Here is a 16,824-nt window from a genome sequence, read left to right as displayed (position 1 = left end):
AGCCTACCCCATATCCATCCTTGTTAACAGAACTATTTCTGAAGGAACTATTCCAACTATTTGGAAAATCTCACGTCATCCCCCTGCATAAAGGTGGTAATTCCAAAGATTTTTTCTAACTATAGGCCTATAGAATACTATCCCCTCTGGCAAAAATCATGGAGAAGTGCATTCATAAGCAACTATTAAACCACCTCCTAGCAAACAATCTATTAGCTACCTGCCAACATGGATTTAGACCATTTCATAGCACCTCTTCTGCTCTTCTTTCCTTCACAGATGTCATTAATAAAAACCGTAATAGTAACACTCTTTCCTCAGCCCTCTTCATTGATCTGTCAAAAGCCTTTGACATGGTCAACCACCAGCTACTCATAAACATACTTGGCAACTTCTCACTGGATCCACTTGCTATACAATGGTACCAATCCTATCTACATAATAGGCAACAGGCTGTACTATGGGAAAGCAACTTGTCTTAACACTTACCAGTTGCCCTTGGAGTCCCTCAAGGCTCCATATTGGGTCCTCTCCTCTTTTCTATTTTTACTAATGACCTACACACTGTACTACCTCAAGCCACCTGTATCCAATATGCAGATGACTCTACACTAATATGCTCAGCCTCCTCACTTTCACAACTGCGTTCCCTAACCCAAGACACGTTTAACACAGTAGAGAATTGGCTCCTTCAACGATGTCTTATCCTGAACCCAAAAAAAACAAAAATGCTACTATTTATTCCCACCCGCAGAGCCCCCCCGCCACCCCACTACATTTCACAGTCACATCTAGCAATGGTACAATCATATCTCCAGACTCTACTACAAAACTACTTTGAGTACTAATTGACAACCACCTCACCTTTGAGCCACATATTAACAACACTATAAAAACAGTAAACAAAAAACTAGGTTCCCTCTATAGGATCAAACCCTTTCTTATCCCACTAGCAAGGACCACTATTGCCCGGACCCGCCTTATCTCAACCCTACTATATGCTTCCCCTGTCTATACCAAACTATGCTATCTCAACCCTACTATATGCTTCCCCTGTCTATACCAAACTATGCAAAAGCAATCTGAACAAGCTGGCTAGCTCCTACAATAATATTGCCAGATTTGCAACTGGCTCTACCTATAGAACCCATCATTGTAACAATCTTAATCAACTAGGGTGGTTAGAATTGCCAAATCCTATTCTGTCAAACCCGCTAACTATTGCCTATAAGATACTGTTTCATCCTATATCTACTCCAGTACTAACTAATCTAATCACCCCCTACAATAAACTGAAAACCCTGCGCTCTTCAAACAAAATAATGGTAAAGATATGTAAAACCAACAATCTGGCTGGAGATTCTGTATTCTCTAACACAGTGGGTAAAACCTGGAACTTCCTCCCTACCTTCTACTACCCTATTTAAATCCAAGCTAAAACCATACCTTAAATCACACTGGCTATGCCCCTGTGCAAACCCAGACTAACTTCCTCCACTGTCTCCTGACCCTTTTCTTCTCACTCACACAAACTAGCTATTCCTTTTCTACGAACACCATTGTATGTAAAACCATCTGAAAGTTCAAATAGTGCTCAATTTTACTTGCCTACTATTTTTGGTTGTATGTATATCCATACATGATATGTTAGCTTAGAAGACTTTTTTCCTTACTCTTAAGCTAAAATGTATCTACTAGTATTCTCTTAGCTAAAATATATTTACTACTTAAATTTGTTAAATCTTAGCAACGTACTTATCTTATTGTGATCTTTTTTTTGGAATCTGGAGCTTTTCTCCCTGGGCCTCCACTGAAAATGGACATGTATCCAGTTGGACTAGCCAGGTCAACAAATGTAAAATAAAATAAATAAAATTTCAAGGCTATACTGCAAAAGCTCACCCAGACTCTGCCACAACTTGCAGTGAGGAAAAGGTTAGCTTGTTTTTGCTTTCTTGTATTTTGTGATGCTTTACTTTACAGTGTGTTTTGCTTTTAATTTCATGTTTAAACTAGAAAAGAGAACACAGCTGTCTCTCGTGAGTCACACACACTAATTTTTTCCACCCTCCAACCCTGGCACTATTGTGCTTTTAAACTCAACTATCTTTCTAGTTTGCTGCCCATATGTTAATATGACCACATATCTCCTTCCCTCTACTCTCACTGGCTATTGTGAGTAAGCACAAAATTATTATTTTGTGAAATCACTCCCCTTTAACTATTACATTTATTGGACATCCCGCTGTATTCCATAGAACCAATACAAAGTGCCCACCCCTTTCAATCTGTCTTTCTCTTTTAAAATTAGTGGCCCTTTGCTTAGATAGCTAAAGCTTAAGTTACCCCAATTTCATATCTAACTGCTTAGTGCACACTGCAGTTCTTAGGATATTAACACATTTTTCCGTCTTGCCTTTAAAATCTGCAACATCTACTCCAAGACTATCAGTTGTTGGATAGCTGCCATTCTGCCTGTCAGTCATCTTGGGATTAGTGCTTCTGTTTTGCTCCTGGTTGGAGGAGGAGCATATGGACATTTACTGGCGATCACTGATCAACAGAATGCCTAATAACTGCTTCATAGGTGTCAACATGGAATTTGTGCTTGTGTTTAGCTCATGGTGAGAGAAGGAGCATGTGGCATAGATTCCTGACTGTGCTGGTTGGGAAGTGAGTATCTGCCCCAACGGGCTGTGGCCTGCTTCTCATCCTGGGATTGGTGCTAATGTTTTGCTTCTGTTGAGACAATGTTCCTTTGCTTCCATCTCAGCAGCATGAAGCTGTGGTGATACTAGCACTTGTAGTAGCCAGACAGTAGCCATTCAGGTGACTCCCCTCTTTTCATCATTTTTGATAAACTAATTCACTCTTTCTTTTCAGTAAGTATTACTTGATTTGCTTCTAACTTCAGAGTGTCTGCACCCATAAGTCATCAGGCTGTACTTATTAGTTTCCCCTCAAGTATTTGGCAGTGCCCTGTAGAACCACAGTCACCTTGAGTTGACATTATTGCTGTAAACGCACCCTTAAAATTTCACCAATACCTGGCTCCACGCAGAGCAACTGGTTTGCAGTGACGAGCACTGTTCCCCAGAGTTGCAAACAAGATACTCCTTACATTACTTTATAGTCTCTCTTCAGGAGCCTTATTAATAAAAAAGGGTCTGTTGCTATGGATATGGACTTTCTCACTATCTCTGTTACCAGCTTGTTGGATATGGGCATCCTGAGGCAATGTATAAATTGCCTCATGTTTACTGACAGCCAATTCTCAAACTGATATGGTATGTGAGAGATGTATTTACATAGTGCCACTGGAGACAAAGCTCTCACATAAAAGCACTTATGTTGATAAGGTTGTCAGTAGTACACACACTGCACCCATCGTACACAAAGCAGACACATAGACCCCACATATGTTGAGACACTTAAATGTAACCTTCCTAAACCCCAAAGACATCTAGACGAAGTACACACAACAAACACCCTCAGCAGCCCAAATGCATTTGTTCAAAACACCCACATCAACACATGCAGCCACATCTCGTGGAGCTTCTAATTCTAAGTCCATAAGACAAACCAGCTCACAGTCCACCATTCTGGTCTTTGGAGACTCCATTGTGAGACGCATCGCTGTCTCTCTCATCAGGCTGACTAAAGAAAGTCACGGTCATCTGCTTGCCAGGGACCAGGATCTGGCACATGACACACACACTTGGGTCATTGGACCACAATTACCAGTATGACTCAGTCATAGTCCATGCTGGGTGTAAATGACCTGAGATGTACCTTCCTAGACTATATGAAGAGAGACACCAATGAGCTCTCAGAATATGTGTCAAAGGCTGGTATGAGCCTAGTATTGAGCAGCATTTTACCTTCTCCAAGGATGATGCCACAATACGGACAAAAGCTGACTGACTTTAATAATTATTTTCTGATGCCCTTCTAAGGGGGTGCAGTATTTGTCAGCATGGAAGGAGTTGGTCTGCTTTACCAAGGATGGGCAGCACCTCTCCCCTCTAGGCTTTCAGTTATTAGCTAAAATATTGTCCTTCCCCATAGTGCTTAGTGCCTTTTTATGCAATGCCAAACTGAAAGTACTTCTGACATGGCAAATCAAAACCAAGAAAATCTAATGGTGTTACTGCTCAATGCTAGGAGTCTAAACAAAAAACTTCAGTGCCTAGAAGCTCTCTTCACCCTAGAGAATGCTGATATCTGTGATGTCACTGAGACATGGTTTAAAGTCACTAAGAGCACACCGACCGTGCAAGGTTTTAATGCCTTCCACGTGTTTAGACCAGCTAGTACACAGACAGGGACTAAAGGTGGGAGGTGTCTCAATTTACATAAAAAATAAATGTACCTCAAGACTGATCAAACGGGATAATGTACTGAAGCTTCTCCGCATTCAGATCACCACTAGCAAAATCCAATACCGCTTCCTTGCAAGCTATAGGTCCCCACTATGACCCAGAAAATGCATACCATGTATTTAAACTTATTGGAAACACACCATCCAACCCAATTCTATAGTCATGGGTGACTTTAATTACCCAACTATTAACTGGGAATCTCATGTGGCATCAAACATTCAGGCACAGAGATTTCTGGATTTTGTAAACACAAACTCCCTGGACCAGATTGTCAGTGCAACCATACTGAATAGTGCTCCTCACTAATATGGGAAAGTGCTGCACACCCCATAGTGTAATATCTTCTCTGGTAAGGTCAGACCACAAAATGGTCTCCTTTTGAAGTAAAAAAAAAAAAAAAAAAAAAAAAAAACCTGGAATATTCAAGAAGTATGACAAGGCTAACTGCCTACTATTAAGTGAAAACCATAAACCCTGAGAACAATGCTGCATATGCAGAACTGTTCACATAACCCCTATACAAGCATTTTAGTAGCTGCATAGAGGCAGTTGTACCCATCGGGAAGAATTACAGAACTTACTCCAAAAAAAATAAGGCACCGTGGTGGAATCACATCATCAATAGAATACAGAAGGAAGAAATTCATAGTAGAAATTAGAAGGTGTAGCACCCAGCAGGATAAAAGCACACTCCTCAAACTAAACATATAGCTCTGAGGACAAATAGCCTTCCAAAGCTGAATTTTGAGGTAGATTTTGCCTCTCAGGCTAAGGACAGCCACAAGGCATTCTTTAGCTATGTCAGCAGCCTTAAAGGGAGTACACAATTGTGTGCAGAGCTCATTGTAAATGGAGCCACCTATACCAAGCCAGCAGATATAGCAAACCTAGTGACCGACAAATTCATCTCCAGTTTTACCCCTCTCTCCCCCTCAACCTTCCCTCGGGAAATACCATCCAATGCAAGTCCCCCTGCTATAGCTAGGGAACAGGTCCTTGATGCTCTGTCCTAAGGGCAAGAACACTGCATCAATGGGCCCAGACAGTATCCCAGGATGCCTTCTACATACCATGAAACATGACCTATCAGGCCTTCTGGAACTATTTAACTGAATGGAGAACAGCAACTGTCATCCCTCTGCACAAAGGAGGACCCTCTACAGACCCTGGAAACTGCAGACCCAGTCTCTTTAGTCTTGTATGTAAAGTCATGGAAAGAATTCATCATGAAAATGATCAGTAATGACATTGGAAGCCTAGAGTCACTGGACCCAACCCAGTTTGGGTTCATCAAGGGCAGGTCATGCCTACTCAACCTGGTGGACTTCTTTGAGAAGGTCACCAAAGTACTGGATGAAAATGGTTCACACTGCCTACCTTGACATGGCCAAGACATTTCACACTATACCGTATTGGGCATTGTTGACTAACTTAAGAGATTAGGGACAAACCCTTATATCACCCAGTGGATAGCCAGTTGGCTCAAACAGGATCCAGGAAGTTAGAATTAGGGAAGCCACCTCATCAAAGAGGCCAGTCATAAGCGGAGTCCCTCCGTGATCTGTCCTGGGACCACTTCTATGTGGCATTTACTTTTCTGAAGTCGAGGCCAATGTCAGTGGCCTGTGGCTGACTAAATTTACAGATGATTGCAAATTAAGAGCTGTCATTCAGCCACCCTTGATACAAATTTTTTCCAAAAGGGCTGACACAGATGAACGGTCGGAGCCATGAACTAAAACTAAATGCCAAGAAATGCATAATAGTAGCCTTCAGGATGTCGTCCACTTCTGGTAACTATCATATTGACAGCACACTCCTAAGAGTTAACACCGTAGTCGGGAACTTGGAGAGACACAGACAGAAATCTAGCCTTTGACACACACGACATCATAGTAAGGAAGTCATATGTTGTGCAATTTATAAACAAAAGTATGGCACCTAGGTCTAAGGGAAGTCATTGTTTCACTGTATTCGGCATTCATCAGACTTATCGTTGAGTACAATGCCCCCTTTGATACCTAACCAGGCATATCAAACAGCTGGATAATCCACAGAGGTTCCTCACTAAAAGAATACAGGGTGCAAGTAAGATGTCCTTTGCAGACCACATTAAAGCCCTATCCCTGTCTTCTTTCTCTACAGGCTGTTGAAAGGAGATCTGTGCCTGTCATACAAGGCAATGTCATACCCCACTCTTATGGACCTACTATATATCTTTAAAAAAAAAAAAAAAAAAGGAGCACCAGAATTGCCCTTTCTAAAGACTTGAACCTTAACTTATGAGGCCCCACTTGTGCCGGCTATACAAGGGATACACAAAGTCCATAAAGGTCCATTGAGACCCCCATTTAGGCCTAAATTGTCCAGTGGAGGTTGGTCGATGGAGCCATTTTCTGTTTATGTAGAGAAATTTCATGGGCCTATTCTTGATAAGTACATGTATGTTATCAGGGGCACTAAATTTCTATTGGATTTGTTTTGAGTATGTGGAATGATCTGCAGATCTAGAGGGGGTGTTAGTCACCATGGATGTTCAGTCATTATTTACAGTTATAGCCAATCTACAGGGTATTGAAATGTTGAGCTTTTTTTTTTTTTTTTTTTAAGTGGAATGAATGTGAATTGACCTTTGACCTCCTATGTTTGTTTTTTGAAAGTAGTTTTAGACCGTAATGTTTGTATGTTTAACGAGTAACAATATTTTCAGATATCTGGCGTAGCTATGGGCACTTCTTGTGTCAATAGGTGCGCCAACATTGTGCTTGCAGAATGGGAAACAACAGTTGTTTTACCTGTATCCCGGATTCGGTTTTACCGAAGATTTGTGGTTGATTGTTCCTCATTTGGAGTGGTTTAGAATGTGAATTGAATGCTTTTGTATTTATGTTGAATGACAGTACCTCACTCCTTAAATTTACGGGTAGGTCTTTATTTGAAAGAGTTGGATGTCCTTGTTTGTAGAGACCTGTGTGGATCCCTTACCACTGATCTTTACATGAAGGATTGTAGGAAGATTTCCTTTCTTCATCACTCTAGTATTCACCGACAACACATTTTTAATAACATGGTTAAGGGACAGTCCATGAGGTTGTCTAGGCTTTGTGCTGATGATACTGATGATACTATTTGTGATGGACATTTGAAACAGTTGGAGGCTAATTTGAAAAGAAGGGGTATGCTGAGAGCGAGTTTTAGAAAGGTGTGAATGAGGCCACATGTTTGAGGTGTACAAGAGCTAGACCATGTTTTTCCAAGTTTGATACCACTTTGAGGGAGGTGGAGAGAACTAATGGAGGTAGTATGGTCACCATTTCATATCGTAGCAATATACACCTGTTAAGAGAGATTTATTATAAGAACTGGAGGATTTTGTAGCTAGATGAGAAAGTGACAAGGGTAGCTGGAGCCTACCTTAGGTTTAGATACAAGAACAAACCGTCACTCAAACATATGCTGTTAGCCTGATAAAACCCCACATCAGATTAAGTGTGGTGTTCCCATGGGGACTACCACTTACAGCAGCTGTAATTTCTGTTGCTTTATAGAGTGTGGAGGGGTGTTTGGGCACCCAGATACAGGTAGACTGTTTAAGTTGAAAGTGTAGGCTGATTGTAACAGTAAAAATGTGGCCTGTTTAGCCTGCTGTGTGACCTGCCCACGTTTTTTTATGTGGGCAAGACCAACAGGAGGTTACATGAGAGGATACATGACCATAGTTATCGTACAAAGAGGAAATTGGAATGTAGTGCGTTAGCCAAACATACTTTGAGTGCAGGTGATTCTCATCCCTTTTGGTTTCAGGTTATAGATATGGTTTATGACCACCTGCAAGGAGGTGATTTGATCAATCGTACAAAGACTTTGGAGTCCCGATAGATTGTTAGACGTGTGACGCATAAGGGGTTAGGGTTGAATGAGTCTGCGCCAATTAGACCAGCTGTGTGAGCTAGGAGACTAAGGAGGGTGAGCATAGTTTGGTGACTAGAATGTTAGATCTTAAGTGGGTTAAGTAGGTCTAGCTTTAGCCAATTAGGGCAGCAGGTTTATTTCTATATATCTAAACCTGAACATGCTGGTGGGTGTTTGAGGCCATTTGTATATGTGAGATGGGCACATTTTCTTCACAGTTATATGTCATTCTTAAAGTTGAGTTTATATTCTTCGGTATTAGTAGTTTAAGTGATGTATTGTGAAGTTGACAGTAGATGGCGGTGTGGGTAGTTTAAGGCCAAACTTAACTGAGCCATAGTGTTTTAGTTTGGCCTGCAATTGATAACTGCATTGTATTCTTGTGGAGTCTGCACTTGCGATGAAGTTAGAGGTGTAGGATCAAACCATCCTTCACATGAAATGTGTTCTGAATATAAGTTCCATGGACAGTTGATAAGAGTTAAGCTGCTGTTTTAATAGTTTACTGTCAACAGCCATAGGGTATGTGTGTATGAGTGCTTCTGTTTTAGGAATGGATTAGTGTTATGTTTTGTGTTTCTTAATGTGAGTTTTACTGTTAGGCAGTAGACCTGAGCTGTTTAACATTTTTGAGTCATCTTAACAGCTCAAGTCATGCTTCAGCTTAGGGATGGGCTACCATTGTATAGTGGAATGTTTCATGTTCACATAGTGCCTCTTAGAACCTATGTTTCATAGAGAGTCCTTTGAGTTAAAGGGAACTCCCTTTGAAAGCAGTAAGGCTTAATGATAATTATAATGTGCAGAATGTTGACTTATGTTTTGATGGGGTAGGTCTATTTTCACTTGCTCCTTTTTAGGTTGAAGTTATTTATTCTGCCATTTTAACATCCAGTATGATGTGCAGTGTTAACAATTGCTTATGAATTAACAGATGCTGAGGATTTCTATATAGAAAGAACATGACATAGTTGTTTACAAAGGTTTTTGTATTTGCATTTGTGACCAAGTCATTGACCGCTGCATCCAATTTGAGATTTTATTATATAATGTTATTGTTTTAATATTTGAGTCATTTTTGTAGGTTGTTACTGTTTTTTTTAAATGCTTGCACTATGTTGTCAATTTGGAAGTATCTTATTGGCTGGTCAGTTTTGAATTTTTATTCGAGTACTGTTTTGGATGTGTAGTAGTTTGTCTGAAGAAGCAAGCAGGGTTCGTGAAAGCACTTTCTCAGATATAGTATATTGAGTCTTATTGACCATGCTTTGGTGCATTTTTCTCTCTCTGTTAGTTTATTTGGCACCTGTTATCAATTGGGGCCGATGGGTTTGTACATTTGCTGTTAGAGTTTTCTTGATCATTGATGCAACTTTGTATTTTTGTATGACTTTATTATGCAGGTCCAGGCCTTAAATGAAATGAGGCCTTCTAGTGCAGCCTTTCATGGCAGTTGGACATAAATGTTTATGTCTCGTAATGTCTTGAAAAGGGAGATTGTGTAAGTATTTTTATACAGCTGTCTTCTGTGCATCTGCTGTAGGGCTTTTTTCCTTTCATTGTTTCCACTATTTAAACCCAGGGGAAGCATAGAAAACTGTGTGATCAGACTGCTGTTCCATGAATTTGACACATTTCGCCTACTTCCTTTCCAGGTAGTTGAAGTTTCAAAAGTGAATTTAAACATTATGGGTTTGAATTTAGAAAATGATTTTTGGAGTGTTAATATTGAACATTACCTATCAACAAGGTTATGATTAAAAACAACATACAGAGTTTTGAAGTACATCTGTAAATTGTTAAATGTTCACTAAGTTTCTTTTATGTAAAGACCACTATAGCTTCAGATCTTTGATTCTATAGGTAAGTAGTCACAGGTCTGTTGTAATTTAAGTTGTTTGATGCTGATCTGTATTTCTTTCTGCCTTACTTTATAGGATTGCAAATTCCATCCGCAGAGTATTTATTGGAGAGGTAGCAACTGTAGGTAAGCGAATTTCGGCATGAGAATGTTTTCATTTTTCGGTCAGCTTATAGACTTGCAATTAAAGGTATGCTACAGTATATGATAGGTAGTACTCGTATGTGGTGGCCATCAGTCATAAATCTGTCTTGTCCTTTTTAATATAAAAAAACCTTTACAGTTGTAAAGATCATATACAAAGGTTTTACCAACATTGGTACTTGTGAGAAGGTTGCATCTTTATCATTATAGTTAAGTTTTGTAAGAGATGTAACTGCTTTTTAATGTTTTTCTTGCTTGAAATTAATTTTAAAACTCCCACTAACATTCAAGTCCAGCACAGTGTTTTCCATCATATTCTGTTGACTGAGATGTTGTGTCTTTTGGGGGCTCACAGAAACCAGCAGATGTTTCTGTGAATGGATGAAAGTCCCAGGTATTTCATTTATTTTGCAGAAGGTGTAACGTAGGGGGCTACTAACTGTCACAGTTTTCTTCCAATCTGTTAACAGCTTGGCAATTAACCTTTGCCTGATGAACAATATCAGTACATCCTGCCTGGACCTCTTAACTGAGCAAGGACATAAGTAGGCATTCGCACTGGATTTCCATGTATTTGCTACACTTTAGTTTTAAAAACCTTAGAAAAGCAATTCCTTCTCTAACTTAAAAGTGATGGTAATGATTGAAGATGTAAAGCTTGCTTTCCTAGATAACTACAGTATGTGATATTTAAGTTTCAAGAGTAATTGCTGCAGCTTTCACTCCCCCCTGCACTGAAGGGTGTAATATTTTACCATGCTCAAGAGGTGGCATGTTTTACTTGAATGCAGTGTATTACTTCATGATGAAATGTCATTTATCATGCATCCCATTGCACTGGAGTGAGCACTGTGCCCCGGAAACTAACTTTGAAAGTTGTAGTGAAAATCTGAAGGTACAATGCATTTTTAACATGTCGAGAATGCACATATTTATGTCTGGGAACAGCAACTGCAATGTTTAAAAATGCGTGTCACCTTTAGAAAATTCTCTTATCTCGAACATTGGCTTAGAAAAAGGAATGTCTTGATGTACTGTGGAAAGTACTAGGCTCAGAGCAAGCGCAGGTAATAGAAGATGTTGAAGACTAATCCTGTAGCAGATAAATTTAAAAGTGATTTGTACATTAAAAGGTTACTATCAAATTGAGGACCATCTTTGTCATTTGGTTAGGTGTAGTCTCTTCACTTACTTAACATTTCTTAACATCTTTCTCTAGAATTTTGCATTGTTGGAGACAGGTTGTTTACCCGTGGTGACTCCTCTCATGACATCACTCCTTAACTACAGTGGATCTTAAAAATGTACACACCCCTGTTAAAATGGCCGGGTTTTGTGATGTAAAAAAAATGACCATAATAAATAATTTCAAAACTTTTCCCACCTTTAATGTCACCTATAACCTGTACAATTCAACTGAAAAACAAATCTGTTGGGGGGAAAATATAAAAAAAGTACAATAAGCTGATTGCATAAGTGTGCACACCCTTAAACTAATAATCTGATTGTTAATCTTCATTCATTCCTTACCGATGGGTTTCAGTTCCTTCTTCGGAACAGAGTCTGGCATAGTAACAAGCTTGCACCAGGCAGAAAACTCTTGAGCTAAGTCTTTACCCATATTGCCCCTCTCCACATTACCTCAGATCTTGTTTGCTGCGTGTGAATCAAGACATGTCAGACCAGGATCTCAGCTAAATCACTAAAAATCTTTACAAATTTTTGTCATATTTTAACTTTTTCTTAGTCTTTCTCTCCTTTGAGTATTCTCATATTTCCCTATTATATTTTGTGTTCCTGTAGTTAATTTCTGAAACTTTATACCAAGTCTGGTATTCTTTTTACCATCATTGGTATTCCCCTTTCCTTACCCTTTAGGGTACTCCTTTTACCATTGCTCTTTCCCTTTATAGTTTATAAAACATTTTTTGTTACCTGTTTGTTTAGTGGATATAGTTATGGAATATTTGTGCCTTTATTGGATATTGTCCTGCAATATGTCAGATAAGAAAGGAACTACAGATGTTCTTCATGTTTCACTGTTGCAGTCATCACACTTGGGTTATCCTGCCAGGGGTAGCCCTCAGTCGGCCCGAATATCAGAGGCTTAGTATTTCTGCGTCGGTTGCTGTTGCTTCAGTACTGACATCAGGTCGTCAGTGGTATAAAAACAGGCAGCCGACACCATTACACCAGTCTTTCTTGCTGAGGAGCCCAAAACAGAAGCAGTTCGCATGAGTGCCGGTCAGCTACTACCTGAGTTTTTGCTTCCAAAATTGAAGTTGAAGTCTTCTAAAGCTAAGTACCCTGTTGGGGATCCTTTTTTCTTGCTCTAACTGATGTCAGAAAAAGTTAACAATTGTCTCGCCTGTGGAAAGCAAATGCCACACTGAGATTTCCACTCTTACTGCGTCACCTGTTTAGGCCCAGACCACGACATTCCTCATTGCCGGTTTTGTGCTTTGTTCAACACCCGAACTATTCGTCGTGGGACCCTTTTTGTAGCTAAATACTTTCATTCTTGATCTCCATATTCCAAAATGGCTTTGGTAAGCTGTCTGACTACCGATCTTCTGAAAAAAATGTAAGGATAAAGACAGAGACAAGACTGCACAGGTCCAAAACTGCCGCCGATGCTTCCGTTAAGCTAGTCGCCAGTTTGCCGGTACTCAGTGAGGTGCTTTCACAGTCCCTGATGCTCACTTCAGTGGGTTCGCAGGCTGCTACTGAGACCCTGTTTGGAGTCCTGTATGCCGCAAGACTCTTCTTCGATTATGGAACCTGCAGATGTCTCTCTCTACCTTGGCTGGGTCCGGTGCCGCTGTGCAGGCACCAGCTTCTGAGGAAGCTCTTCGCACTACCGATATTCGACACAAACAGATGACCTTCTTTCGCATCTTCAGTTCTTTCTAAAACTACTGAGTTTCTAAGGCCAAGAGTAAGAGCTACACCTAAAAACCGACCCTAACTCAAGTACCTGCTTCCTTGCCACAATTACAGATGCTTAAAATGGTGGAAGACCTTATCATGCTGATTAGGAGAAGTCAGCCTTCCCCTTCTAAAAGAAAGAGACTTGTCCCCAGCAGCTTTGTCTGACCAGGAGTACAACTGTGAGGTTTCTGATTATGAAGACATGTCCTTATCTGCCTATGAGGATTCAGATGCAGAGGAATCCATTCCTTCTGCCTCCCCTCCAGAGGATTTTTCTTTTGGTGAAACCCTACATATTTTGAGAGAGCATTTCCATTGGGAATGCCAGGATTATCCTCAGTCCAAAAAGAGACTTTGGGAATTTTTAGATTTACCACGGCACAATCTGTTTGGCACCAAAGCAGAGGAGGTTTTAAAACAGATGGAAGAAAAAGCTAAGTCTATGCAGACAGTTTAAAGATTTTTTGCAAGTGCAGATTCCAAGATTCAGTAGGCATTGCCCCTTAAAGCATTGGTCCTTTCCTGCCCTCTCAAGGTCATCTCAAACTAGACCTAGTGGAAACAGACCCCCCAGACTACAGTCTCAGGGTATGCAGAGATCCAAGCAATGGAGTACCTCCACTTCTAAAACAGGGAGTGCCAAGTCACCCCCTTATGGAAAGAATTTACAATGACTTCTCAACTCCTCCACTCACCTTTGCCCAATTGCTCGTGCCCCTAGGAGGAAAACTTGCCCACCATGCAAAAAAACTTGACCTCCATCACCAGCGATAGATAGGTCCTCAACATAGTATCCCAGGGGTACAAATTTTTTTCCACACACTGCCAACTCCAAAAGAGTTCCCAGACCTTCCTCCAAATCAGTGGGCAGGGGCACAAAAACAAGTTCAGTCCCTGCTCTCCATAAGGGTAATTCAGCCAGTTCCTGCAGAACAGATAGGCCAAGGTTTTTGTTACAGACTATTTCTGGTACTCAGAAAAGAGGGCACCTGGCGCCCAATCTTAGATCTATACATTCTAAACACCTTCCTGGTGGTACCAAAATTTCAAATGCTCACCTTACAGCAGCTTCTCCCTATGTTGTCCAAAGATGCCTGGTTAGCCACCCTAGACCTAAAGGAGCCCAATCTGCACATCCCAATCAGGGACTCCTGCAGGAAATATCTAAACGTTTCAGGGCAGGATCTATGCATCATCAGTTCTCTGCACTTCCCTTTGGCTTATCCACTGCTCCCAGAGTTTTCACAAAATGCCTGGCTCCAGCCATTGCCTACTGCAAACAGAGAAAAATTCAAATGTACCCCTTTTTGAACAATTGCCTGATTCAGGCAGACAGTCAGGAAAAGCTGTTGCAGCACCTGGCTTTTGTAAAGGACCTTCTAACCTCCCTGGGGTACACTATCAATGAAAAGAAATCCAAACTAGTCCTGAGTCAAAAAATTGTATTCCTGGGAGCAAGCTTGGACACAGCACCCCAGATGACATTCCTTACTCCAGAAAAACAAGCCTATCTGACAGGCTACTTCTCTCAAATGGCCACCAGAACCTAGTTATCCACAAGGAAAATCCTGCAAGCTCTAGGGTTCATGGCCTCCTGCATTCTACTAATTCCATATGTCAGACTGCGTATGAGGAAACTTCAGTGGTACTAAAAAGTCTTTTGGTGCCATCATTCTCAGGATCTGGAAACTATCATACCTATGATAACTTGTCTAAGGAAAGAGTTCCTTTGGTGGGCAGCAGCATGCAACCACAACAAGGGGCTTCCCTTTACACAACCCGACGCCACCCAGACCCTAACCACAGACGCATCAGACTATGCTTGGGATGCACATCTGGATAGCAGGTGCATTCAGGACCACTGGAGCCCAAATCAAATTCATCTGCACATCAACCAAAAAGAGATGCTAGCTGTTCAGCATGCTCTGACAGCTTTCCGATCCCTACTCTCTCAGGGGCCTCTACTAATCAAAACCGACAATACCACAGTGATGTGGTACATCAACAAGCAGGGGGGAACTCACTCTTGCCCTCTATGCAGGCTAGCCATGTCCCTTTGGAACACTGCCTCAGCCATGCATATTCACCAGCAAGCTCAATTCCTGCCAGGCAACCAAAATTCCCTGGCAGACAACTTAAGCAGAAATCTCCTAGACCCACACGAGTGGCAATTGAACCACAACACCTTCAGCTTTGTGACCAAGAAATGGGGTACCCCCAAGGTGGATCTATTTGCTTCCCTCTACAACCACCATCTCAGCAACTTCTGCACCAGGGAACCTCACAGCAAGTCCTGGAAAGTGGATGCCCTGTCCTTCCAGTGGGCAAACCTGACAGTCTGTGCATTTCCCCCTCTACCTCTTCTTACAAGAGTATTACTCAAGACAAGGGAAGAAAAACCAAGGGCAATCTTGATTGCCCCAGACTGGCCACGCAAACACTGGTACCCACTGCTGCGCAGTCTGTCACCGTTGCCTCCATGGCACCTCCCCCAGATCCCAATTCTCCTGACTCAGCAGGAGGGACAGTTCTTGCACCCGCAATTGAAGACCCTGAACCTTGCAAGCCTGACTTATTCCTTGACTTCTCCTCCAGTGGTCTGCCTAAGCAAGCAGGTACTGGATGTCATACGTGAAGCCAGATGACCCAGTACTAGAAAATCCTATGCTGACACGTGGAAAAGGTATTGTTCCTGGATCCAGACTAAAGCAAGCGGATCCAGCACAGCCCTCCTTACCTCTCATCCTGGATTACCTAGCAGACCTACTCCACAGGAGCCTATCGTTCTCTTCCATTAAGATCCATGTCTCTGCCATCTCTGCTCATTACAGCACTAAGCCACCTCTCTTCTCACACCCTCTCATCAAGCAATTCCTGAGAAGGGTTAACAACTTAAGGCCACCAAGAAGAGCCTCTACCCCTGCTTGGGATCTTAACTTTATGTTGGAAAAGCTCACGCTACCCCCTTTGAGCTTGCAGCAGAGTTAAAATTTCTCTCTTGGAAAACAGCAATTACCCCTCTGGCCATCACTTCAGCTAGAAGAGTGCCTGAGCTACAAGCACTTATAGCTGTGGATCCCTTCATCATTTTTCATGCTGACAGGGTCTCCCTCAGGACTAACCTGACTTTCATACCGAAAGTGGTGTCCAGTGTGGCTCTCGCCCAATTTATCCATTTGCCCACCTTTTTCCCTAAGCCTCAAAATAAAGGGGGAAAGGATCCTGCACTCTTTAGATGTGTACAGATAGTTAAGATTTTACCCTGATAGGACTAAGCCATTTAGGAAATCTGACCAGTTACTTGTCAGCTTTGCACCAGGGGCAGAGGGCAACGCCATATCAAAACAAACCATCTCCAAATGGATAGCACACTGTATCCATTTCTGTTACAAACACCATGGGAAACCACCCCTTCAGGGGGTCAGAATACATTCCACTAGCACTAGGGCAACTTCAACCTCTACAGCCTTTCTGAGAGGAGTCCCTACCGGGGACATTCTGGAAGCTGCAACTTGGAGTTCTGTTCATACCTTCACCAAGCATTACCACCTGCCTATCTTTTCCAAATCCAGGGTGGGTTTTGCAACCGCAGTC

The 16,824-nt window shown here is 41.6% G+C and overlaps 1 protein-coding gene across 1 annotated transcript in view; it reads left to right on the top strand.

Annotated features, from left to right (window-relative positions):
- POLR2C (RNA polymerase II subunit C) overlaps positions 1-16,824 on the top strand; it is a 455,631-nt gene that overhangs the window by 57,870 nt on the left and 380,937 nt on the right. The window contains exon 2 of the mRNA XM_044081501.1: positions 10,232-10,281. Within this exon, the coding sequence (XP_043937436.1) occupies positions 10,232-10,281 (50 nt within the window). The remainder of the gene's footprint in view (positions 1-10,231; positions 10,282-16,824) is intronic.

This window comes from Protopterus annectens, chromosome 8.part0 (assembly GCF_019279795.1).
Source record: "Protopterus annectens isolate FY-2018-M chromosome 8.part0, PAN1.0, whole genome shotgun sequence".
Lineage (NCBI taxonomy): Eukaryota > Metazoa > Chordata > Ceratodontiformes > Protopteridae > Protopterus > Protopterus annectens.
This window is presented reverse-complemented; position numbering and strand designations above follow the sequence as displayed.